This window comes from Gallus gallus, chromosome 4 (genome assembly GCF_016699485.2).
Source record: "Gallus gallus isolate bGalGal1 chromosome 4, bGalGal1.mat.broiler.GRCg7b, whole genome shotgun sequence".
NCBI lineage: Eukaryota > Metazoa > Chordata > Aves > Galliformes > Phasianidae > Gallus > Gallus gallus.
The window spans coordinates 19781727-19806398 of record NC_052535.1 but is presented as its reverse complement, the minus strand read 5'-3'; the positions used below and the strand labels follow the sequence as shown (position 1 = coordinate 19806398).

Genomic DNA, 24672 nt, shown 5'->3' with positions numbered 1-24672 from the left:
AAAAATAAACTGTGAGGAAAAGTTAAACTGAAGTTGAGAACTCTTCATTCTGCTTGTGTGGAATTAATCATTCCTCATTTGTTAGCAAATCAGCAAACAGGCTTACTGGATAGAAAAACAAAAGCTGAACAGAAGAACAACAGAGCTAACATATGTTGGGCACACTGAAGGGTAAAATCAGGTCTCTAACATATTTGTTTTGTGAATGGGTCAGCTTTATGCAGCCAGAATTAAATGAGAAAATGATACAAAAGGGAGGAGAAGACTACCCTGACATTTCACACTAGAACACATGCTTGTTTTGATCTAATGAAAAGTGGGAAAAAATCATTTCAAAACCATGCAATATGAATTAATGGAAGAAAAGAGAAGGGAGCAAAGATATGAAAGGATTAATTATTCAAGGCTACACCATGACCATGTAATCAGTAAAACAAACAAAAATGTTGTGAGGCTTAAATATTTACATCTTCTGCTAAGAAGTACAAGAGGTTACAACCAAACATACAAGTACCGCATAGAGATATGTGGTAATCATTAAATAAATTGTTTAGATTGGTTCAGTCATGAATGTAGATCTATGTGTGGTGATAATTTTATGTATGACAAGAACTACACTGAAAATTCATAATGATCATCTTGTTTTTCAGACCCAATTAGCCAACTATCTACAGCAATTAATTTTTGTTGTTGTTGTTATGTAAGATGTTGGTAACTTTAGCAAAAATTATTGCATTATACATTGAAATTATTTCATCATAGCCATTGTCACATTTTAATCCTAAAACATTAGGAACGTTTTCTAGCTCTCTGTCAGGATTGACTGCTGTCATCTTTTCTGAATTCTGAAATTCTTATCTAGGGATGCTAGACAAATTTTACCATATTCCATGATCAAGTATTCTCTTGAAAGAATTTCAGATCTATGTGGACTATTTTTTAGTGATAAAGGAGAAGATGATGCTCTTTACTCTGTGAAAGAACAAGGGATACCTGAGTTGCATTCTGTAGTCCATGTATTCTGTCCCAAACACTATGTACCCATCTGCCCTGGAGGGGACATCTGTGATTTAACCTGACCCAGTTTCTGGCAGAGTACAAGCACAAACTTGGAACCAGTCACCATCCCTGGAGACAGAATTTTTACTGCTAATGTTCTTTCCCAATTTGTGGTGATTGGAAACGAAAGGTGTTTGATCCAGGGATGGCAGGTCTAGCTCCCAGCAGGCCAGTTTTGATCCAAATCATTCACACAGACTTCCTAAATTAGAGGGCAGAGAAGATTCATGTTTTCACTACCTGTGAGGGAGACCATGGGCTGCTCATCCAGATATTCCACTGCCTGACATGGCCTTATAACTCTCTCTGCCTGAGTTTTGTCATCTGCCAGGTAGAAAGAATGATATTGAATGCCTTTGAAAAGTATGTTCTTCTTTGTGGAAGGAAGGTACTATACAACCATGAAATATTCTTAATATTTAACTTTAGGCTATGGATAGGTGTTTGTATGTAATTAGGTAGTTACCTCTTCTTTTCCCTATGCTAGTTAAGTGACTACTCTACCTGCCCCCACCTGGAAGCCATGTGTGCATTTGCTTATGCTTGTGTTACAGCTTCTGCACACCTTGTTTCACCTTTCTGCCTCCTTTAAGACCTGGCTGGAACAGAGATAAGGCAGATAAATGGAAAGCAAGTTCTGCAAATGGGAGGAGTAAGAGATGCGTGCAAATTCTGGGAATCCACCTCACCCCCTACTCCACCTCTTCCCGCTACCTCACTGTGCCCGCCCCCATCTCCAACTGCTCCCTTAAACCTCTGCTGCCATGCTCTGGGGCCAAAGCTGGCAGCCCATAAAGGTGCTGCCTCGGCTGCTGGGGAGAACACTTTCGGCTGCTGACGGTACGGATGGCACCCGGTGAGATGGGGCCAAAACCAGGCAGATGGGTGCCTCTAGGGCATCTCCTCTCTCTGCTCTTCTCCACCAGCATGGCGGTAAGTGAAGGTGAAGAGTGTTAGAAAACTTGTCAGTGCTGAGAATTCTTCTGGAGAAAACTCACTGAAAGTGGTCTTGTTTCTTCTCTTCAGTACATTGCTACCAGAGAAAACTGCTGCATATTAGATGAGCGATTTGTAAGTATCAGATCCATTTTCTGTTCCATTAAGAGTCTAGTCTAAGTCTGCCTACACCACTTAGTAACTGCCATTTGTAGTTTCATTAGATCCTCATTGTTAGCTTCAAAGCTCGTTAAATGCTCTGTGCTTAAACCCATGTGTTCTTGACTGGTAACAGTAAACATCTGCTGAGAAAGTCAGCTACGCTGCTGATAAAAGTATATTAAAGACACTACAAGTAACACCGTGAACAAATTTCTTTCTTTGTGTGGATATATATACAGTGTGAAACTAAAATCTCTCTATAGGCAAATGTCTATGCTTTTTTTCCCTGCAGTCATTTGTACAAATTGTTCTCCTGCCCAAATATTCTGTTGTCCATTTTTTGCTACTGAAACATTATCTATTATTATTCTTTTCTCTTTAGGGTAGCTACTGCCCCACAACTTGTGGCATTGCAGATTTCTTTAACAAATACCGTCTCACTACGGATGGTGAACTGTTAGAAATTGAGGGACTTCTGCAGCAAGCTACTAACTCCACAGGATCAATAGAATATTTGATTCAACACATCAAAACCATCTATCCTTCAGAGAAGCAGACACTACCACGTGAGAATATAAGAATAACTACACAATTGAACAAATTGTCACTGTCTTGTTTTTCTAATTTGCCAAACTGCAATAATTTCATACCTTTGTCTGTTCTACAGAATCTATTGAGCAATTGACTCAGAAGTCCAAGAAAATAATTGAAGAAATTATCAGATATGAAAACACTATTTTGGCTCATGAAAATACTATACAGTAGGTATCTTCCACCTTTCATAGCGCTTTATAATCCAAATCATTTTCTTTCTCCTCTTTTACTAACAACAGTTAAGGCCTCCTCAGAAAGGGTTTTTGTGATTATGTTGACTGTTAGACAGTGTCATTAGTAGATCCCTTACAAGACACATAACAATCATGAGGATCTGAGAGTGCATTCTCGGTTCATCAGTGTTATCCATTAATTGTGTGAGTACAAGATAAGAATGTCAGGAAGCCTGGCAATGGCTTTATTTGTGATTCTTTAGCTGTATTAGACATTGATAATTCCTTTTTTTATAAGCTATGGAGATTTTATTAATATGAGTTTGTAGAGTATATGAAGTATTTGTACAATCATTTACTCTGACTAATTTTGCTGCATATATCTGAGAAAATCAGTTCAGTTCCATAGGTATAATTTGTAAGTTATTATAAACTCAGTGGTGGTCTTCAGTAAACCAACACTGAAAATAGAATTGAAAACACCATTAACTTTTCTAAAATTTGAGGCTATTTTTATTGGCCTGAATGTAGCAAAATATCTATTTCTATAGCATTACATCAAATATGATTTAAACATTCTGATCATTGAGGCAGTTTATATAATTTATGTAAAACTACATACTTACTGAAGAATAATTTATAATTTGCTAAGGAGAGCAAAAGGAAACATTCCACAGCATTACAATCATGTATTAATTGGTGGCTTGAGTTTTGCTGATTAGAAGCAAGTCAGGTTTTACATGAGATTAAGCATGTACATTCCCATTTTGGCTGTTTTACTCAACTTTACATACCAGTGCTAAGAAAAGTAACCCTTTTGCAGGGAACTGTGTAGCACCATGCTATCTCACAGGCGTATGTGCAGGTAAACATGTGTTACTGTCAGTAAGACGCAGCTGAAGAAACAAGCCATTTTTATGTCTCTCTCTCCAGACAGTTGACAGATATGCATATAATGAACAGCAACAAGATCACACAACTGAAACAGAAGATTGCTCAGCTTGAGTCACACTGCCAGGAACCATGCAAAGATACTGCTGAAATACAGGAGACAACTGGAAGAGGTGCACTAAATGCTTCTTGTATGGTGGAGGTTTGATTCAGTTACAAGTACTGCCAGTTGGCGTTGCAGTGATGAGGTTCTTGTGATCTTAAGGGCTATAGACTTGTGCAAAAATGTAAGACTGCAAGTTTTGGAATCAATGCTTGGATCATTTTTAGGAAGATATCTTACGATCACATTTCTGCTGATTCACATTTCTGCTGATTCACCTGGGAAAAATTTAGCTCCAGAAATGCTGTTTTTGTTGCTGTAGAAACTGGTGCTATGGCTGTGTTCTACATGTAAGTTGCTTAAATTCCATGTGAAATGAATGTTCTCATTTTACACAGGTCCTGTGACCTTCTTTTATTTTTTTTTAATGGCAATGACATTTAAACACTTAGACTAAACAGCAAACTTCAAAACAATATTTGAATTAACTGAACTTCTTACATTGAGAAAGTTACTATATCAAATGCGAGGATAGAATGTGAGGATAGAACTACAGCTAGATTAGTAACAATCCTTTGAATATCTTTACTTCAGATTGTCAAGATATTGCAAATAAAGGTGCCAGAAAAAGTGGTCTTTACTTCATCAAGCCTCAAAAAGCTAAGCAGTCATTCCTAGTCTACTGTGAGATTGACACATATGGCAACGGCTGGACAGTATTACAGAGGGTATGTCACTAGGGTATTATTATCATAAGGAAGTATATTGCATTAAGTGCTGTTTTCATTTGCTTACCTGAAGTACATAACATGTTTGGAGTTTTTTGTTGTTGTTGTTGTTGTTGTTGTTTGTTTTTTGTTTTTTTTTGAGGTTGGTTTTTTGTTGTTGTTTTACAGAGATTGGATGGGAGTGAGGACTTCCGGAGAAATTGGGTTCAATACAAGGAAGGATTTGGACATCTGTCACCAGATGACACCACAGAATTTTGGCTGGGCAATGAAAAGATTCATTTAATAACTACACAGTCCACTCTGCCATATGCCTTGCGAATAGAATTGGAGGACTGGTCTGGCAAAAAAGGGTATTTGCTCATGAAGCCTCTGAAAATGGCATCTTAAAACCTGCTTTTCCAGTCGTGTTAGTTTGTACAGATTTTAAAAAAGCATGGCACTATTAGATACATCAAGATGCATAAGATACTGCATGGGCTCCTGAACTCACAACTGTGACAGCAGCCCTCATGTGTACATGTCTGAAGGCCACATGCCAAATACCCTAGTTGATTTGGCAGAATAAATCTGTTTCTTCTCTTCAGAGTTTCTTCACTTATGTCTTCTGTTCTCCAGGAGGGCTTACTACCTCTCCTATTTCTTGATTGCTTATTTCTTCCTCCCACCAAGAGCTTCCTCATGACTTGAGTAAGCCTAAGCAGTAGCAACGTGGGAGATAAACACATATGTGGATGTATAATGTAGGTCTTCTGTGCATCACTGAAGAACAGTAGTCAAAAAAACACATCTAATGGTGGATGACAAAAATTGATTGGATGTCTGTCATTGAACCAATGCACACAATCATTTAAAAATAATGCTTTTACAAAATTACATGCTAGGATGGCTTAAATCCCTTTTCTAACAATTCTAACATCTATATATATATTTCATTTGTGCACACACTAGGAATGCAGCATACTTATACTCGCTATTATTCTCTGTTAACAGCACTGCTGACTATGCCGTGTTCAAAGTGGGAACTGAAGAAGACAAGTACAGACTGACCTATGCCTACTTTATTGGTGGCGAAGCTGGAGATGCTTTTGATGGCTTTAATTTTGGAGATGATCCAAGTGACAAATCCTATACCTACCATAATGGCATGCGCTTCAGCACCTTTGATAATGACAATGACAACTTTGAGGGCAACTGTGCTGAGCAAGATGGATCTGGATGGTGGATGAATAGATGCCATGCTGGTCACCTCAATGGACAATATTATATAGGTAAAATATCTTCTAAATACCTATTTTTGCATAGACAAATATAACCAAGGACACCACATTTCAATGACAAAGGAAAATGTGTCACTTTCATTGAGTATATTTTGCCATCTGTTTTTTCCAAAGCTGATGTAGTCCATTCTTTTCAATAATTGTTTATATTAACACCAATTTGTGGCAGTTTTCCAGCCCAAAATGGAATCCTTGGTCCTGACAGAAGCAAAGAGAGGAAGAGGGGCACTGTGTGCAGTGTGTTAGTGTGCCCAGGGATGTCATAGAGGTGTTGGTACCACCACTATGTATGGGATGGGCACATTAATCATTTAGAAACAACTGAATATTTTGCTTGAACTGCTATTTTTAGGTGGTGTGTACTCTAGAGATACTGGTACAAATTCATATGACAATGGCATTATATGGGCAACATGGCGTGACCGATGGTACTCCATGAAGAAAACTACAATGAAAATCATCCCATTCAACAGACTCTCAATAGATGGACAGCAGCACTCAGGAGGCCTCAAGCAGGTTTGACCATTGGACAGAGGAGATACTTAAAATAGCATCAAAATACGGTTATAATTGCAAGTACAGAGCATGGACAGCTGAAATGTTATGCCTACTGCATCTTGGAGGCATCAGCTTTGTTTACCATTTCATCACAGAAATATTTGCGTTTTGATTTTAGAATACCTTCCTCTTCACTGTTTCTTTTAAGAAATAGTTAAGTAGATAGTCCCAGGACTAAAAATAATTCCTTGTCTTCATGTGTTTTAATTGCTGAAAATTAAATTTCCAACTAATATAACTATGTATGAACACTATCAACATATCATTATCAAGCCTTATGTACTTCATCTTTCTTTAGAAGAACATTAAAATACTGTCTTTTTTTCTTTTTTTCTGTTGCAGGTTGGAGACTCATAAAGGGGCAATTTAATAAAGACTGATCTGAATGGAGAAAATAAATCTTTTATTTGTACGACACTGAACTTATCTCACCTTCCACAATTTGGACATCAGTGTTGTGAAATGTCATCGACTATAAAATGCACAACAGTTTTCCTTGAGCAGCGCTTACCTCTTTACATGGTTATTTTTTCTGTACACATTCCCAATAAATTTTTGATTATTACAGAAGAGCTGAGTTTGCTATTTGTGTTCTGCTGTTGGCCGAACACAACACAGTAAACACTGTGACTGCTGGAAGGGTACTCTGAACAAATCTGGTTCAGTTTTTCCTTCTCTTTATTTAGAATTGTGTGCTGGAGCTATTTCTCCATAAAACATGGCTAGCTTTCAACAGTCTTCACTTTGTTTTCTGATGAAACTGTCAATTTGTGACACAGACCAAAGTACACAGCAACTTGAAAGGACCTAGTTTGCTGCTGGAGCCGCTTAAACAAACATACCACAGGTTAGGAAGTACACTATCAATGACAAAGATATTTTACTCCAGAGCATGCATATTAACATGTTTCTCAAATATTATTCAAAATAAATGTTTGGTTTGTAGCACACAGTACTACACTGTACAAGGATTATACTTGAATACCACATTCATAAACTTATTAAATTACTCTAATGTTTTTAGCATCATTTTCAGACCAAAAATAATACAATTTGTAGTATTAATTAATTATGGGTTAGTTCCATTTGCTTTTATTATGTGTGGTAATAATCTTCCAGTGATCCACACTGACAGCACAGATCAGTAGAAGCAGGGTTTGAGATGCTGTCTGAATGTAATCACTCAGAATGTTTGATGAGTATTTCTGGGTAAGGGATTTAGAATATCATATTACTTTTGAGGATACATTTATCAACAAAATATATAGAGAGAGCTAGAATATAAATATATTTATATATGTCAAGCTGATATATAAAGAAATGCACCCTCATCTTTATTTTTAGGTACCACTGAATAGCCACAATTTCACCTGGCATTTCTGAATAGCACATTTAAATGGCTTTTTTAGAGACAAGGAAACATTACACAAATAAGATGGACCTCGAAGGCCACCTTGACACTTTTCCTGTTGAGGTGGGCAGCTCTATGTCTAGTTTGCCACCAAGCTGCTTTGCCTGAGTCTGAATGTTCACAGCACGACATGCTGCTATCCACTTATTGCTTATACTGTAGTTTTTGAGTGGCCAAGACACCTTCGCTTTCTATTTTCAGTTTAACCCCAACTATGATATGACTTTAAAAGTTGTTTTATTCATATATGTACTACATGGAATTAAGAAGTATTCCTTTCCACTCTGAATCCACATTTCTCTAGGTCTGAACTGTTCTCCTAGACTTTTTGTTGCAATGCCTTATCTGATGACAATCTGCTGTAAAAACAAATATTCCACTGGCGTGACCTGGCATTTTATGGATTGCTAATCAGAACAAAGACTAACTCATTCTTTCATTTGGTTTGCTGATTGGTGTTCTGAGGTCTCACAAATAATTTTGAGCCTCTTTGAAGAGGACCATCTGTTCCAGAGATCTGGAGAGTTGGAGCTGCTGAATCCAACAAACCTGATTGCTCACAGAAGTCCTGTGCCAGGGCTCATGACAGGGTCTACCAGACACTGCAGGTATATTCCATGGGCCTTGAAAGAAGCCTGTCAAGAATCATGCCTTTTGGAGATCTTTTCTACTGCTTCCAACCATGGAACTATCAGAAAGGGACCTGAACAGATCTTCTGTTTCTCCTGTCTCTTATAGAGAAATTCATACTCTCGTGTTTTGTGGGGTTGTTTATTTGTTTTTGTTTGTTTCTTTGTTTTACAAGTAAATACACTGTGTTTTGACTTAATGCCTCCATTTTGTATTCTGAAAGGTCTTATTTCTCTTTTCTAAATCAGTTTAAAATTGCACAAGGCCTTCAGAGCATAGCCTACATAATATAGCATAGCACTTTATATTTAGGCAAATCTATCCCTCTCTGAGTTTATAAGATTTCATCACAGGACTTGGGTGCTGCCTACATTGCCTTCCTTTCATACCTTATGCTTGCTGTCACACTTCCTATTTGTCAAAGGCCATTGCAGCACAAAGCATAGGAATTGGGAGCAGAAATATTTTCCTTTTGGCCCTGTTGGAGTGAGAGTTGGACCAGATGGATCCAAAGGTCCCTTCCTACTTCATCCATTCTGGGATTCTGTTATTCTGGCTCACATCCTGGGCACACAAATCAACCCTAAATCCTGGACTCCCCAACTATTGCTGTGGCAACCTGCCAAGAGTAGGGCAGCCAAGCAGTAAACTGCACTTCTGTCCTTTGATCGTGAATTAAAGGTAAATCCAAAGTTTATCTAGCTCTTAGCTCTGTAATCTTTACAAACAAACACACAGAGAAGTGACTGGATGATTGCAACAAGAAAGCAAAGGTACAGGCTGAAGGTCAGGCACAGGTTCAGCCATCAACTGGAAAGTCTGAGAAGCTCCTCCTCTACTTAAGCTTCACACAGCAATCCCCTTCACACGAAGCAGGAAAGCCCTCTTAATTAACCCAATCCTTATGGCCAGTTACCAGGTTTTTCCAGTCCCCTAAATCTGGTGACCGAGTTTTACTCGGACCAGAGCTTAAGTTTTTCATGACTGAAGGGCCCTCTCAGCCACTCAGGCATCTTAAAGCTGGCTGCTCCAGAGCCCTGGTGTTAAGCAGAGAGCTACAGCTGGTGTCAGTGGTGTCTTCACATACAGCATACTCTGAAGACTCAGAGTATCAAAATGGATCCCAAAAGCTATAAACTACTTTAGAACTTAGCCTTCTCACCAGGCTTCTGCAGCTGTGAAACAGGTAAAGTAGTGCTCTGTGAATAAGCAGTAGGCACTGGAATAATTGAGTGATGAGCACAGTAGGAAAATCTTTGACATTTTAAACAGTTGGCAGAAAAGAATGCACAGCTTTCAGCAGCACTGTCCATGTTAAATGCGATAAGGAAGAGGGTGTGTTTAGCAGAAGCACCACAGGTGACACAACAGTACAGCAGACTATGTGACTGTACACACAAGGAGGGCACCCAGGGACTGTTTGTGCAGTTCTTGTGCTCCTGAGCACCGAAGGCATAAGGCTGTGATCTTCAGGCAGAGACTTTGATGTCAACTGCATAAACCAAATTAGAGCTCATTGGCGCAAACGGGACACTGTCTGTGAACCCCAACAGATATTGCATATAGCTCATTTAACTCTGTTCTTTTAAATAACTCATCACAATCCTGCAAGTCTTCCTCTCATTGTGATCTTTTCATCCTTAAAGCATTTTATTGTTGTCTGAGCTTTTTATGATTCTTTAAGATTGTTATAATTCTTACATAGTACCATTACAACAGAGTGAACAAAACTACATAGAAGTTGGACTGGGAAGGCAACTTCAGTCTTGCCACTGCTGAGATTAGCAGTGGAGTATGTATGTCTGTCATTGAACCAATGCACACAATCACATAAAAATAACTCTTCTACGAAATTACATGCTAGGAGAGCTTAAAATGGCAATGGACTCTTTTGTCTCTTTGAGTTCAGGAACTTCCTTATGGACAGCACAGACATGGCTGGCTGATCCTCAGACAGTAAAGATAACGTGGAGTCTGCTCAGACATTCATTGCTGAAGTTAGCTGAGCTGTTCCATTTCTGAAATGGGAAGAAGTTTGCTGCATCATGGTATTAGTGGCACTGCACAGAATTCAACAGAACACTTCACAAAACAAGCTGTAGGAAATTGAAATAAACAAAAAATCTTGTTTCCAAGTATGCACTGGTAAGATCAAGCCTTAAATATAATAGAAACCTCCAGACATACAAAAACAGGTTTTGATGGTATAGGTATAAATCAGTGACATAAATCAGTGTAGCACCATCCTATCAATCTGCTCTGTTTCTTGTAACCTGAGAACATGACTCATTCTTAGTGATATTTATATGAGTTCTGTTCTAATTTAAGGGCGTGTATGGAGACAAGAGAAGCATGCAATGCAAAGCCAGACATGGGAGGAAACAAAGGGTCCAGTTCAACTTCAGTGAACCTTACACGGAGAGCAATGAAGCCTCTGAAGGCAGAAAACAAAGAAAAGCAGAGAAATGGAGGTTAAGAGAAAACCCATGTTGCTGCTGCAATGGATCCAAAGCTACAAACAGCTATTTTGAATTTAAAATGTTGTACAATGCCAGAGTCAAGCTTAAATATGGCTCTGTAGAACAGGGTATGATGAGCAACCTGCAGACGATGGAGAGTTCTGTGAATACCATGTCATTTTAAAACACCGTGAGAATGTGTTGTTCCTTCAACTGATTTGCTTGAGCCAAAGTTTTCCTCCTCATTTCTGCTCACTGTAGTAGCAACTTTTAAGATGGGCAGCATCTTTAAGCATTTGACGGTCACATACAATATTCCCCAATAACACGATGGCTTGTTATAGATCTCACAGTAGCAACTCATTTCAATCAATTCATATACACAAACTATAGCAATTTTAAAATTACCTATTTTCTGCCCCTTAAAAAGATTTAGTAATTCTCAACTTTTTTTTTTCTGTGACATTTTCAAATACCACTCTGTTGTGCTCTTCATAAATACGCATGCAACTCACACAGTTCATTTCAATCTCACTTCATAAAAGAATTACAATAAGTTTGTGTAAGAAAGAAGATGATGCTAAACAAGGTGTGTGTTATACAAATACCAGCAGTGTCCAGCTGTAGAAATATATGCAAACTGAGCTCTGCAGTCCTCAGGGATTCATTTTCATTGACAAACCACAGCAAACTTTCTTACACTAGTACTTGCTTCAGAAGGCCCAATGGTTTTCATGAGCATGGAGTTGCAAAGAAAGGGCAAAGCAATGACTTTCTTTTTCAAATACCAACTGCCTGATTGTATTACCTAAATTCCTGCCACACAGCATGTGTTTTCCATCAGTTAAGTATTGCTGGCTCCTGCTAGGACCTGCATACACCCTAGATGAACAACGATTTACAAGAAATCAAGCTTGAAGCAGATATATATATTTTTTTTCTTTCCTGGAATACATGGTGTTGCCCTCATGGTGGTGCTGTACAAATTTATCTGGAGCAAATAACACCAGAAACTTGTGCAAGAGGCCTTAGGTAATCAACTCAGGACATCTGGCATGTTTTGTCTCCAAACAGAAGGGAGAATAATGATTAATCTCAGCTTTTCAGCAAGGTTTAAATTGCATCAAAAGACCAGAGAAGAGCATCCTCTCATCCACAGTTCTGCTTGCTTCTCTCCAAAGATGATACCAGTGACGATACTCTGTGTGTTGCTCTGCCTCAATTTAGCTTGGGTATGTGTTTCCTTACTTTATTCTTTCCATACCTTGTTGATTTGAAAAGTAAATGTTTATTCAATCTGCATTAATTAGATGTATGTTTGCTGTCACCTATCTTGTCAAATTCAATACACACATACGCACAAGCCTACTGTGACTACTTCACTGCTGGACTTTCATACCAGAAGTTCTTGAATATCCAGTTCTGTTTTGCTTAATTCAGTCTTGAACCTGCCTGCCTTCAGCAAAGCAAAGCAAATAAATTAACATGAATTCATAGATTCACAGGTGCTGCTGTGAGCCTTAAAGCTGGCTGAATTGGATGCTAGACGCTCCAGCCAGTGAGGAATTTTCAAGTTTATTTTAGGATGAATTGTACTTTCCTTTTCTACTTTCTCAGTTTACTTCAACTGCATTTTCCAGCTACAAATGATGCACAATGGCCTTATTATAAAATACTGATTTAAAAACAGTGATTCTTGTGGCAGCAATATCAGATTAGACTAGAATCTAAGCAAGATTACAATAGATTATAATTTATTATATTATATAATGTAATATTTATTATCTAAGATAAGCAAGAAGCAATTTTTAGATAAGGAAAGTGATAATCTTGATTTTCAACTATGCTAACATAACCTTGCCATTTTTTCACTTATGTTTCAACTAATAATCTTATGTTAGTCTTTATCTTTCTCTTTGTGACTGTGTTTTGAAGGAAGCAAATGCTCTCACAAATTGCAGAAATTATGGGGAGCAGATCTGGCTAAACATAAGCAGTCCTGCTGGAGCTGCCAGTGCTGAAAGGGCACAGACCACCTAAAATTAAAGGTTTTATTTGTTACTTTTAGCAGACCCTTGGGCCAAGATGAATCAAACCAATGTGAAACTGCTGAGTTTAGTAATGACAATCCAGTTCCACAGGGCTGAGGTTCTGGCTCTGAAGGCTGTAATTAGGAAAACTTTCTCTGCATAAGAATTAATCATTAATCTTTTTCAGAATGAATTATATTGCTTGATAAGAACGTAACGCATATACAGAGAAACCTAGGCAGACCTAATTAGGTCTCAAGCAATCTCCTTCACTTTTTATGAAAAATAATTATTTTCCAGTTCTTTACTAAGCAATAATGCAGTAAGAATCCTTACAGCATTTTGGCTTAGAATTAGCTGGTATAATTGCACTATCGTTTCTCAGATTTCAAGAAAATCTCAGTACATTTACTTCTGTTCCTTCCATTAGCAAAGTGCAATCCATCCATCACTGACATTATTTTCATTACAATGTTATTAGTATTCGTGTTCTTTATGCCAGGCAAAACAGTCCTACAAGCTTATAGGACTAAAACCAGAAACACTAATGAATGGGAAAACTCAATTCATGCATACCTTCAAGCCAGTTTTTGAGTAGGCAGGAGTAGAATGAAAACAAAAATTTAGGAGTATGAAAGCAAGTGAAAATAGAACACAGATGTTTCCAAGTTGACTTAAGTAATTTCAACTGAATTTCAAGCTAATTTTGCATTTACTTACAGAGCTCAAGATTGTCTTGTAAAGATACTATCACCATATACTCTAAGCATCATCCATTCTCCACGAGCATTAATTTTAAGAGTGAAAAAGCTTTATTCTGACAAAATAAACAAAACCATGTCTTACAAGAAACACCTTTACGCTGTTGGATGAGCATTCCTCAAGGCTGCACTTTCCACAGCAGCAGTGTCAATGAGTGCTTGAGGATGTCAGCTTTTCATTTCCATTTTCTTGACCATTGCTCTGACAACCTCAGTTTTGCACTTCTCCTTACTCCTCCCGGCAGGCTCAGGATGGGAAGACCACCTTTGAAAAGGAGGGCGGAGGCGGGCGTGGCCCCAGGATCCTAGAGAACATGCACGAGTCGTCCTGCAAGTATGAGAAGAACTGGCCTATCTGTGTGGATGATGACTGGGTGAGCAATGAGCTTTGGGGACAGCAGGGCACTCATGGACCCCTGCCAAAGCGCTCCCATGGGTTTTGTGCTTTTGGTTTTGTTTTGTTTTTTTGTTTTGGCTTTGTGCTTAGTCTGAGGGATGATGAGCAGCCCTTTACACTGGGGCAGCATGAGGAAGTCGTCTGGGGAAAGGCAAGAAGAAAAGCAGACCTGCAGTGAAGCCAAGGGGGAAAGAAAGAAAAGAAAGAATAGTTTGCAGGGAGGAGGGGGGGAATCAGTCTGAAAGAAAAAGATAAAATAGAAAGAACCAGTAAAAAGGAAAATAAAAGTTCTTTTCATGATTTTGATATTGCTGCTCTTGGAGTTAGTAAGAGAAAGACACTTGAAAGAAAGATTTGTGACAAAGGAAAATATGTAGAAAGAACTGAAACTTTAGATGTTCTTTTTAGGAGGTCTGATGACAAGACGTTCAGTAAAAGCTTCCCAATGGCTGACTGAATGTCTGTGTATGAACTGTTGGTTTGTATTTCTCTTGCCTCTTGCATCTCAACTCATCTCTATGCTATGTTAATAAGACATAATCTTGCCTGCGAGCTGTAATGTATAAGAACATGAGGCTTTTCTTTGTTGCTGGTTTAAACATGTGGATTTAAAAAACAGAAAGGCATGCTCATGAAGATTTTAACACAGTTATTTCTCTTCCACTTTTAGGGTACAAAATGTCCATCAGGCTGCAGAATGCAAGGAATAATTGACGACACAGACCAGAAATACAGTCAAAGAATAGACAAAATTAGGCAGCAACTCGCAGACAGTCAAAACAAGTATAAAACATCCAATCGGGTAATTGTGGAAACCATAAATATACTAAAGCCTGGTCTGGAGGGTGCCCAGCGTAAGTATTCCCCCTAGTTTTATTATCCATTGCTAATTTTTCAGTGTGTGCATGTTAGCAATACTTTGTGGAAACACATGCTGCACTGGACCTGATTAACAAAAGCCAGAACAAACATGGTGATACACAACTCTTAACTACTAATTTGTAAAAAGTAATATAATTTTTAGCAGCTTTGTGTTACAATAAATTTGTTCTTAAGTATCTGCTTATATTGCGTATTTTAAAATACGACACACTTCCTGGAAAAAAAATCACACCTGCATACCTGACCATAATGCACTTCTCCTTCAGAGCTCGATGAGAATTACGGTCATGTGTCAACAGAACTGAGGAGGAGAATTGTGACATTAAAGCAGCGAGTTGCCACTCAAGTGAACAGAATTAAAGCTCTGCAGAACAGCATCCAGGAGCAGGTGGTGGAAATGAAGCGCTTGGAGGTAGGCAGACACTGCACCATTCCCACTGTTTACAGAGCCTAGCTACTGGAGGGTCTGTTAAACTGTGCGTGGCAAGCAGTGCTCCGTGCAGAAAGAAAATACAATGCAGTTCTCTCAGGATCTGCCTTGGTGAGGCAAACTCCCCGATGAGTTGCTCTCTGTGGGCTTGTTTTATCTCTCCTGCTATGTGGGAAGAGGTATGAACTCAGGAGGGCCCTTTGTCCCATCTGCTCTCAGACAGGCAGCTGGGATTCCTGATGCTGTATGTACTGGTAATCAGTTCCATGCAGGGCATTTCTCCACTTGTAAGGAGCTGCTGGGCAAAAAAGACCAGGAGAGAGGCCCTGTCCTTCTGCGGTGCTGCTCATCAGTCCCAGGAGCACACACTTAGGCTCTAGAACAGCAGGAGCAGAAACTGTAAACATGCCACAGCATATCTCTCCATGGAGTTTATGTGCACTATGTACTGTGTGTGCCAGAGTAGATTTCAAAGTGGAGCTTTGGAAAAGCTCATCTGTAGCTGGGAGGTACCAGGGCAGTTCCCTGTTTTTCCAGCCCATGTAAAGGATACACTAGTTTGAGAAAGTTCAGGAGAGTTCCCTAATGCAGTTATTTCTCTCTGTTTATGTAGGTGGACATTGATATTAAGATACGAGCTTGCAAAGGGAGCTGTGCTAGAAGTTTTGATTACCAGGTGGACAAAGAAGGCTATGACAACATCCAGAAGCATCTTACCCAGGCCAGCTCCATTGATATGCACCCAGACTTTCAAACAACCACCTTGAGCACACTGAAAATGAGGCCTCTTAAGGACTCGAATGTTCCTGAACATTTTAAGCTCAAGCCTTCACCAGAAATGCAAGCTATGAGTGCATTTAATAACATCAAACAGATGCAAGTGGTATTAGAAAGACCAGAAACAGACCACGTGGCAGAAGCAAGGGGGGATTCTTCACCTTCCCACATTGGCAAATTAATTACTTCTTCTCACAGGAGAGAGAGCCCTAGCCTGGTAGACAAAACCTCCTCTGCCTCCTCTGTCCATAGATGCACCAAAACTGTCACCAAGAAAGTCATTAGTGGCCCTGATGGTCCTAGAGAAGAAATAGTTGAAAAAATGGTTTCCTCTGATGGCTCAGACTGCTCCCATCTACAAGGAGGACGAGAAGGAAGCACGTACCATTTTAGTGGGACAGGTGACTTTCACAAGCTAGACAGGCTTCTGCCAGATCTAGAGTCATTCTTCACCCATGACTCTGTATCCACTAGTAGTAGGCACTCAATTGGCTCAAGCACCAGCAGCCATGTGACTGGGGCAGGCAGCAGCCACCTAGGCACTGGAGGGAAAGACAAATTCACAGATTTAGGGGAGGAGGAAGAAGATGACTTTGGAGGACTTCAGCCATCTGGATTTGCTGCTGGCAGTGCGAGTCACTCCAAGACTGTACTGACCAGCTCCTCTTCTAGTTTCAACAAGGGAGGCTCCACTTTTGAAACCAAGTCACTAAAGACCCGTGAAACATCTGAGCAGCTAGGTGGGGTGCAACATGATCAGAGTGCAGAGGACACCCCAGACTTTAAGGCGCGCAGCTTCAGACCAGCAGCAATGAGTACAAGGAGATCCTACAATGGGAAAGGTACACAGAAGTAGTAATTGAGGTAGTGGAGCCAAATTCAATTCATAACCAAACTGACAGAATGTTTTTAGATACTGCAGTATAATAGTGTGATGATAAAATGCCAGAACTGTGTCTGTTTGTTGCCACTTTGGAGATAAAAGAGAACTATATCACTAATAGTCAGGTATTGCATAGACAATTAGCAATATAAGATCTGTGTAAGGTTTTCCTCTCTCAATTCTTTTTAATGTTGCCTGTCACTAAACCTTATGTTGTCCAAGACACATTTAACAAATTTTCCTCAGATCTATTGCTGCTTGGATTCCTCTGAAGTTTTTATTAAGCTTTACTGATAACTTCTGTCAAACCAGATCAACTTTTTTTTTTAGACTGCGATGATATCCGCCAGAAACACACTTCTGGTGCCAAAAGTGGCATTTTCAAAATCAAGCCAGAGGGATCCAATAAGGTTTTGTCAGTTTATTGCGACCAAGAGACCACTTTGGGAGGATGGCTATTGATCCAACAGAGAATGGATGGATCAGTGAATTTTAACCGTACGTGGCAAGACTACAGGAGAGGTTTCGGCAGCGTGGATGGCAAAGGGCAAGGAGAGTTGTGGCTGGGCAATGAGAATATCCACTTGCTGACTCAGAACGATACTCTGCTTCGAGTAGAGTTAGAGGACTGGGATGGAAATGCTGCATATGCAGAGTACATCGTGCAGGTAGGGACTGAAGCAGAAGGCTATGCCCTGACTGTGTCCTCCTATGAGGGGACTGCTGGGGATGCTCTGGTTGCTGGCTGGCTGGAGGAGGGCTCTGAGTACACATCCCATGCCCAGATGCAGTTCAGCACTTTTGACCGGGACCAGGACCACTGGGAGGAGAGCTGTGCAGAGGTGTACGGGGGTGGCTGGTGGTACAACAGCTGCCAGGCAGCCAACCTCAATGGCATTTACTATCCAGGGGGCCATTATGACCCCAGGTACAATGTTCCATATGAGATCGAGAATGGAGTAGTCTGGATACCATTTAGAGCCTCCGATTATTCCCTCAAAGTTGTTAGAATGAAAATCAGACCCCTGGAAACCCTGTAGAAGGACGGGCATTTAATATATGTGTCACAACTAAAAGTTGGAAACATCTTTTATATACCTGTGTGCACGATGTACCTTTACCCTATGAATTTGAAGGCAGCATGGCACATCTATGGCATACAAAATAAACGGATTAATTATTAACAAAACAGTTCTTTCATCTTGTTTATAACTGACAAAACTTTTCAAGGAAATGTTGATTTTAAAAACCTTATATAAATCTCTGCAACCTTTTGTCCCTTCAGTGCTTCTTACTACTATATTTAGTTTGACAACTTAAAATGTCAAAATCTCACATTCTGTGATATTCCTAATATCCTCATGTGTGGTTAAGCAATTGTTCTGAAATGGGAATTGAAAAATGACATTGTGTGCTGTGATATTCTAAACTACAATTTGAGTTTATCTTGATGGTGATGGGGAAGAGAAGTCTTGAGTATTCTCCTTTTGGCAACGGGAGTGACATCATTCTACTGAAGAAATAATTCAAAGTGACAAACTGTGGTGCTCTTTGGAGCAAGTCAACAACCTGAACTCCAACTTAATAACATTTTCCAGACTGAATTACTTACTTAAGCTGAGGAGAAAAATCGCAAGTGAGTGGCACCTGTATCAATTTGCTGTCTCAAATGTTCTTACAATCGTAATATTTTAACGCCAATCTTACAACTTCCTCTTTAAACTGAAGATCTATTTATTTTCTCTCAGGCTTATTCATTGTCAGAAGCATAAAAGGCCTCATGGCTGGAAGATTTTGTTATTGCTGTTTGTACTGGATAGAGTAGGTTGTACAAAGTGTACTCCTCACATTTCATCAGATACGTCACATATGTGGCACCAGGCAGAATATCAAGTGTTGAAAATAGATTCTCATCGAGCTCATTGTTCTACACAAGTGAAAGACATAAATGGAGGTAGAGATCAAGCCATAAAACTTGTCACTAAAACAAGGCAAATTGATAAAACCAGATCTACCTAAAAAAACTAGCTATTACTTTTTAGCAACTGTGAAAAATACTTTGACAGTAATCAGTAAAAGCAAGATGAGGAGCACCTAGGTGAATATAGTATCTTTCCTCAAGGTTTTAGTATGTGTTTTGGCACGTGTCAAGCAATGATTAGTCTACATGCAAGGTTTTGGCATCAGCAACTTGCTGGCAGTGTGTGGTAGAGATTTTTTAATAAAACCTGGTTTGCATGGAAACCAGCTATATCAGTTACAGGATTGCACAAGAACACGCTGTGCTCATCTTTATACCTTATGACATAAAATTGCCTAAGTATTTAGTCTGCTTATTTTTTCCATAATTCTATTGAGAGACAAGCATAGGTGGACTTCCTTGCCTAAAATTTCACCAGTCTGCATTATTCATGTCATTTAAAAAATCATCAAATACTGAGAAAGGTCATTTTTAGCCTTTTCTTTTCAGGCCCTCTCAAGTATAGCCACTGTGCAACATATTTATTACAGCCATGTGCAGAGAAGTTTCTTTGCTTTAGGAAAAGTCACTTCTGCTTCATGCCACCTGTTCTGGTTCTCTAGCCACAGTAGAAGCCTGTCTGTGGGGATACTGAACATCTGCAGTCATGTGGTGAGATACTGCCATGACATCTCCTCATCCTCCAGGACTCCAGAGACTAAATCAACAAGAGAGGTTTCAGATGGGATCTACCTTCTGCTAGCAATCTAGGTCTCCTCCTTCGTACAGGAAAGAGGTCCTCTCTGAAGGCTGATCCTGCCTACTGGAGTTGACAGCTCCTGTCTTTTGGACAATCTCTTCTTCTGGCTATCGCTAGTTTCAATGAAGTACCCAGATTTTAAATAGTTAAAGTGATTTGAATCTCCTTTCTAGACTGTCTTCATAGTCAGCTAAAGAAATGTTGAAGGTATTAAGTGTGTCCCTGCTGCCAGAAGATTTTGATCTATACAGAGATCTTTGTCCAACTCATAGATGGAATAAACATATATATTTGGAAACAGGGAGGCACCCTTTCTTTGGAGATGGGTGAGCATCTTTCCTTTTCCTTTGTAACACCATTCCATCCATGGTAGTCCCTTTGCTGTTGCACTCCTCTGTCACCTTTCTACCGTGTTAATCTTTCCAACTGTAACATTTGGTGAACCAGCCAAACTAAAATACTAAAATGTCCTTTATTTGGAATGTCTTTAAATGGGTCAAGGAGAACATTACCCTCCTAGATAAGACTATTCCTGGACATATTCCAGGATTTCTGGGGTCACCCTACTATGAACTTGTGATTATAATTGAGAAATGGGGTTCCCTGCAGGTTACTGGAAATATTTCCTCCCCATCCCCCATGGCAGATTATTTTTGTGGATTAGATCATGATATCTTAATTACAAAAGAGCACCAGAGAGCCACATCTACCATGGCATGTCCATTATTAAGTGCTTTAAATCAAGCGGGAATATCAAACAAAATGAAAATCAACTGCTATGAGACAGTATTGAAACGCTAGAACAAAAACTTGGCACATTATCAGGAAAGAAATCGAGGTTAACTTTCCTGATAAAACAGGTCTGCAACATTACATTAGAAGATACCCAGACTCCTAAATCAATGGACCTGGATGAATCCAAAAGCAAAGCTTCCAGATTGGATCTTGAAGCTCTGTCTCAGATGGTTCCCTTTGAGATTCACCCTATAATAACTCAGAAAACAAAAAGTACAAGATAGACCAGCAGGGTTGCCCCCTGATCAATGGCCCCTTGCCCAAATTCACTTGCATGAAATAGCTCATCCCTATGAGTGTGCCACATGACTTGTATTTCATCCCAAGTGTGCCACATGACTTCACCTAATAAGACTGACATACCATTTCACACAGGTTAATGGTCCTCCATGGAGGACCTTCAAACCTATATTCATGAATTAGGTATGAAAGCAGCAATATATGAAGAAACGTTTGAGAGCCTGGGCTTGGCAAAATTTTCAGCAGGCATGAGAGACCTGATTTTACAACAGGCTCCTTCCCACCTTCATGGTACATTGGTTTCCATACTGAACCCCCCTCGTGACCTCAGAGGCCATTGTCCAACAGGCTTCCCAGTTGGTAGCTGATCTGGGGGAAATAGAACGCCTAAGAACAAGATGTAATGTTAGGGTGGTAGAAGGAGCTGAGGTACTCCCAGTTATTAAGACCAGAAAGGCTGCCCCATGGGCACCCTGATTGGGCCCCACATGGGTGTCCCAGAAGCAAATGTTTAATGATCTCATATGGGCTGGGGTGGCCTTTACCAAGACCAATCAGCAGCCTAATCATATTTTACTTCAATTGTGGAGACAGCTATGGGATGATCAGAAATTTCAAAATTCTTCAAAAAGATCAGGAGTACGAATAATTTGACAAGTACCAACAAGAACTTGGAACTTAGAGGACTTTATAGTCCCTATTAGAAGAAAAAAAGCCTCCTTGGGTGACTTGAGCTATGATGCCTGAGTCACCTGAAGAAAAGGACCTGGCCATAGGACAGTTTATGGTGTGACAGAGGATGTTAGTTCCCCTGTAACTAGGGCCTCCAGATGAGACTAGAGGCCCTATGTTGAACTAAACAATTTTTTGGTCCTGAAAAAATGTACAATGACTCATGGCATTGGTGGACACAGGCATGGAAACTTCAGTTGTCTATGGTGATCCAACTAAATTTCAAGGAGAAAGAATAATGATTGGTGGTTTTGCGGGACAGACCATTCCTGTCACCCAAATGTGGTTGAAACTGGGGGTTGGGCATCTCCCACCCTGGGAGTATGAAGTGTCTATTGCCCCAGTCCCAGAGTACATCTTGGGCATAGACATTTTATGGGGTCTAGCTCTCCAGACAAACATAAGAAAGTTCAGACTCCGAAAGAGGTGTATTAATGTCCAGACAGTGCAGGTGATATTGAGAGGCCACGAGAAGCATGAGTTTATTTGCCACACCAGACTACTAATGTGAGGCATTATAGACTCCCAGGGGAGCAAGATGAAATATCAAGGACTGTGCAGGAATTAGAAAAAGTAGGGATTATAAGACTTGCCCATAGCCCATATAATTCCCCTCTATGGCCAATGTGAAAGTTAGATGGCACATGGAGAATGACGGTAGAATATAGAGAATTAAAAAAGATCATGGCACCTGTTCATGCAACCATACCCAATACTGCCTCCTTAATGGACACGTTGAGTAGGGAGATAAAAACCTACCACTGTGTACTATATTTGGCAAATGCATTCTTCAGTATTCCAATTGCTGAAGAATTGCAAGACCAGTTTGCATTTACATGGGGAGGCAGGCAATGGACCTTTCAGGTTCTGCCACAGGGGTATGTACATTTGCCAACATATTGCTGTAGTGCAGTAGCATGTGACCTGGCAAATTGGGAAAAAACTAATAATGTTAGCTTCTACCACTTTACTGATGATCTCCTGTTGACATCTGACTCACTGGAGGTAGTAGGACAGGTGGCAGATTCATTAACTACCTATCTGTAAGAAAGAGGATGGGCTATAAATCCTCAGAAGGTGCAAGGTCCGGGCCTGTCCGTGAAATTCCTGGGGGTAGTTTGGTCAGGAAAGACCAAAGTACTACCCAGTGCTGTAATAGGTATGGTTCAGTCCCTACAACACCAAAGCAGCTGCAGGAGTTCTCAGGTACATCGGGATACCTAATGATTAGCATGACTGTCAGAGTAACACTGTGTATGGTAACTGTTGAGTCACGGCCTGAAACACTGATTGAGCACCTGAGGAAAGGGCACAGTCAGCCCTGCGAGCACAGGTGAAGGCAGTTCACCTGTATGACAGGAAGGGGTGGAGCCTGGCTCCACCTCTCTTAGACCTCATTTGAAGGCTGACTGCTACTAGGCAAGGATGTCTTCCTAGAGATCCTTCCCTTGTGGAGTTTTTCCTGTGAGTCTAGATCTCTGGAGACTGGTGAACACATTTCCTTTTCCTTTGTAATACTGTTCCATCTGTGCTAGTCTCTTTGTTGTTATGCTCCTCTATTCCTTTTCCACTGTGTTGATCTTTTTGATTGTAACACACTGATACATCTCTGGAATTGTGTTAGACTTATCTAGAAAAAAAGTACTTTGTGTAGTGTTTGCTTAACCTACTTTAATTTGTTTTCTGCAGGTAATGCACACATGGGTAGGATTTATGTAAGAAGAACTTCTGCCTGAAGGATTTAGCTGCATGTAAGAGAACATTACAATAAGCAAATAGTAAATGTGTTTCTTAGCAGTGCCCATGGCCTGCCCCTACGTAGTCACCTACTGGGTTGAGGTGTAGCCATGCAACTCATGGACAGAGTTCACACACTACTGACACTGTTGAGCCTGGCCACCTTTCTATCCACAAATGAGAAAGTTCCATTTAAAAATTCCCCTATGTGCAGAGCTATTCAACCTCACTATCTTTTTCTCTTACTGCACATCTGTCCATCTCCATTTCCTACAACTAGTTTTGTCTTGCCTGATCACTGTCTTTCTGTACTAGCAATTCAGTGGATGTTCACCAGGCCTTGGGGCAAGCAAGGTGTTGATCTAGCAATTGGAGCAGTTCCTTATGATGTGGCTGCAGTATTGAGCCTCAAAGCCACGTGGCAACCCTGTCCCATTTACCCCTGTTAAGTTATGAGGATAAGGGAAGACTATAACAGTCAGAGGCTTAGTGGCTTGGAAAGACAAAACAAGGTGGGCAGGGCCCGGAGTAGCGGAAATGCTAAGTCACAGCCTCAACCAGTGGTTAAGCACCTGGTAGGAAGGCAGGGCCAACCCAGGGGGAGCTCAGGTGCAAGCAGTGCACCTGAGTGATCAGAAGGGGTGGAGCCAGGATCGACCCCTTCCCAGTCCTCACTTAAGGTTGGTAGTGAAGGTAAGGGTATCTTGATGGAGATCTCTGTCTACCTGAGGCCTTCCAAATGTAGGTAGTTTTTCTTCCTTTTTTTTTTTGTCTATGCCTGCTGTGCTTGGGCTTGTTTTCATTTGTTGTAGTTGAGGATTGTGCCATTCCACTACTGTTGTTGTACTTTCCATCACATTATAGCATTATACCTGATTACAGCCTCTCTGCTGTTCTGTGTGCACTACTTGATGCCAGCAAGGATGTCATACTGTTTTGGGTGCCCCTGCCAATGGCAAACTGGCAAAAGACCCTCAGCAACTTGATCTAATTTTGAAGTTCACACTGATTTGAGCAAGAGTTTGAACACGATACTCTCTAGTATTTCCGTTAAATCAGAACTACACTGTGATTGGAGTCATGAATTGCTCTTGTCCCACAGCAGTGACTCAGTGAAAGACAAACCATCCATGTCTCCTGATACTGTATAGGATGCACTATAAAGGATGTGGGATGGTGGAAATATGTCATGAGGCACAGTATGCGAGCTAGGCTTCAGGAAAGGACTTATCTGTTCCAAAAAATAGGATTTGAACTGGCAGTTGACCTACAGTGTTTTGTTTTGTTTTTAAGATCTTAAACTC

General features: G+C 40.1%; 2 protein-coding genes across 3 annotated transcripts; both read left to right on the top strand.

The window, feature by feature from the left end:
- Positions 1 to 1848: 1848 nt before the first annotated feature.
- Positions 1849 to 7061, top strand: FGG (fibrinogen gamma chain). The gene is made up of 10 exons (NM_204989.2): positions 1849 to 1992; positions 2086 to 2130; positions 2540 to 2723; positions 2825 to 2918; positions 3858 to 3988; positions 4513 to 4646; positions 4815 to 4999; positions 5640 to 5917; positions 6279 to 6442; positions 6827 to 7061. The coding sequence occupies exons 1-10, from the start codon at positions 1906 to 1908 to the stop codon at positions 6839 to 6841; spliced, it is 1317 nt and encodes a 438-aa protein (NP_990320.2). The 5' UTR covers positions 1849 to 1905; the 3' UTR covers positions 6842 to 7061.
- Positions 7062 to 12138: 5077 nt separating this feature from the next.
- On the top strand, positions 12139 to 18635 carry FGA (fibrinogen alpha chain). 2 transcript variants are annotated; one of them, NM_001271911.2, is made up of 6 exons: positions 12139 to 12216; positions 14021 to 14149; positions 14843 to 15026; positions 15321 to 15466; positions 16098 to 17103; positions 17475 to 18635. In NM_001271911.2, exons 1-6 carry the CDS (start codon positions 12166 to 12168, stop codon positions 18182 to 18184), a joined length of 2226 nt encoding a protein of 741 aa, NP_001258840.2. In that variant the 5' UTR covers positions 12139 to 12165; the 3' UTR covers positions 18185 to 18635.
- The last annotated feature ends 6037 nt before the right edge of the window (positions 18636 to 24672 follow it).

Bases quoted from the DNA above. Each gene is read 5' to 3' on its own strand.
- FGA (NM_001271911.2), top strand. From the start codon at position 12,166: ATGATACCAGTGACGATACTCTGTGTGTTGCTCTGCCTCAATTTAGCT. The intron at 14,150-14,842 runs GTGAGCAATGAG...TTCCACTTTTAG, and splicing joins TCTGTGTGGATGATGACTGG to GGTACAAAATGTCCATCAGG. The intron at 15,467-16,097 runs GTAGGCAGACAC...CTGTTTATGTAG, and splicing joins TGGAAATGAAGCGCTTGGAG to GTGGACATTGATATTAAGAT.
- FGG (NM_204989.2), top strand. From the start codon at position 1,906: ATGGCACCCGGTGAGATGGGGCCAAAACCAGGCAGATGGGTGCCTCTA. The intron at 2,131-2,539 runs GTAAGTATCAGA...TTTTCTCTTTAG, and splicing joins GCATATTAGATGAGCGATTT to GGTAGCTACTGCCCCACAAC. The intron at 5,000-5,639 runs GTATTTGCTCAT...CTCTGTTAACAG, and splicing joins GACTGGTCTGGCAAAAAAGG to CACTGCTGACTATGCCGTGT.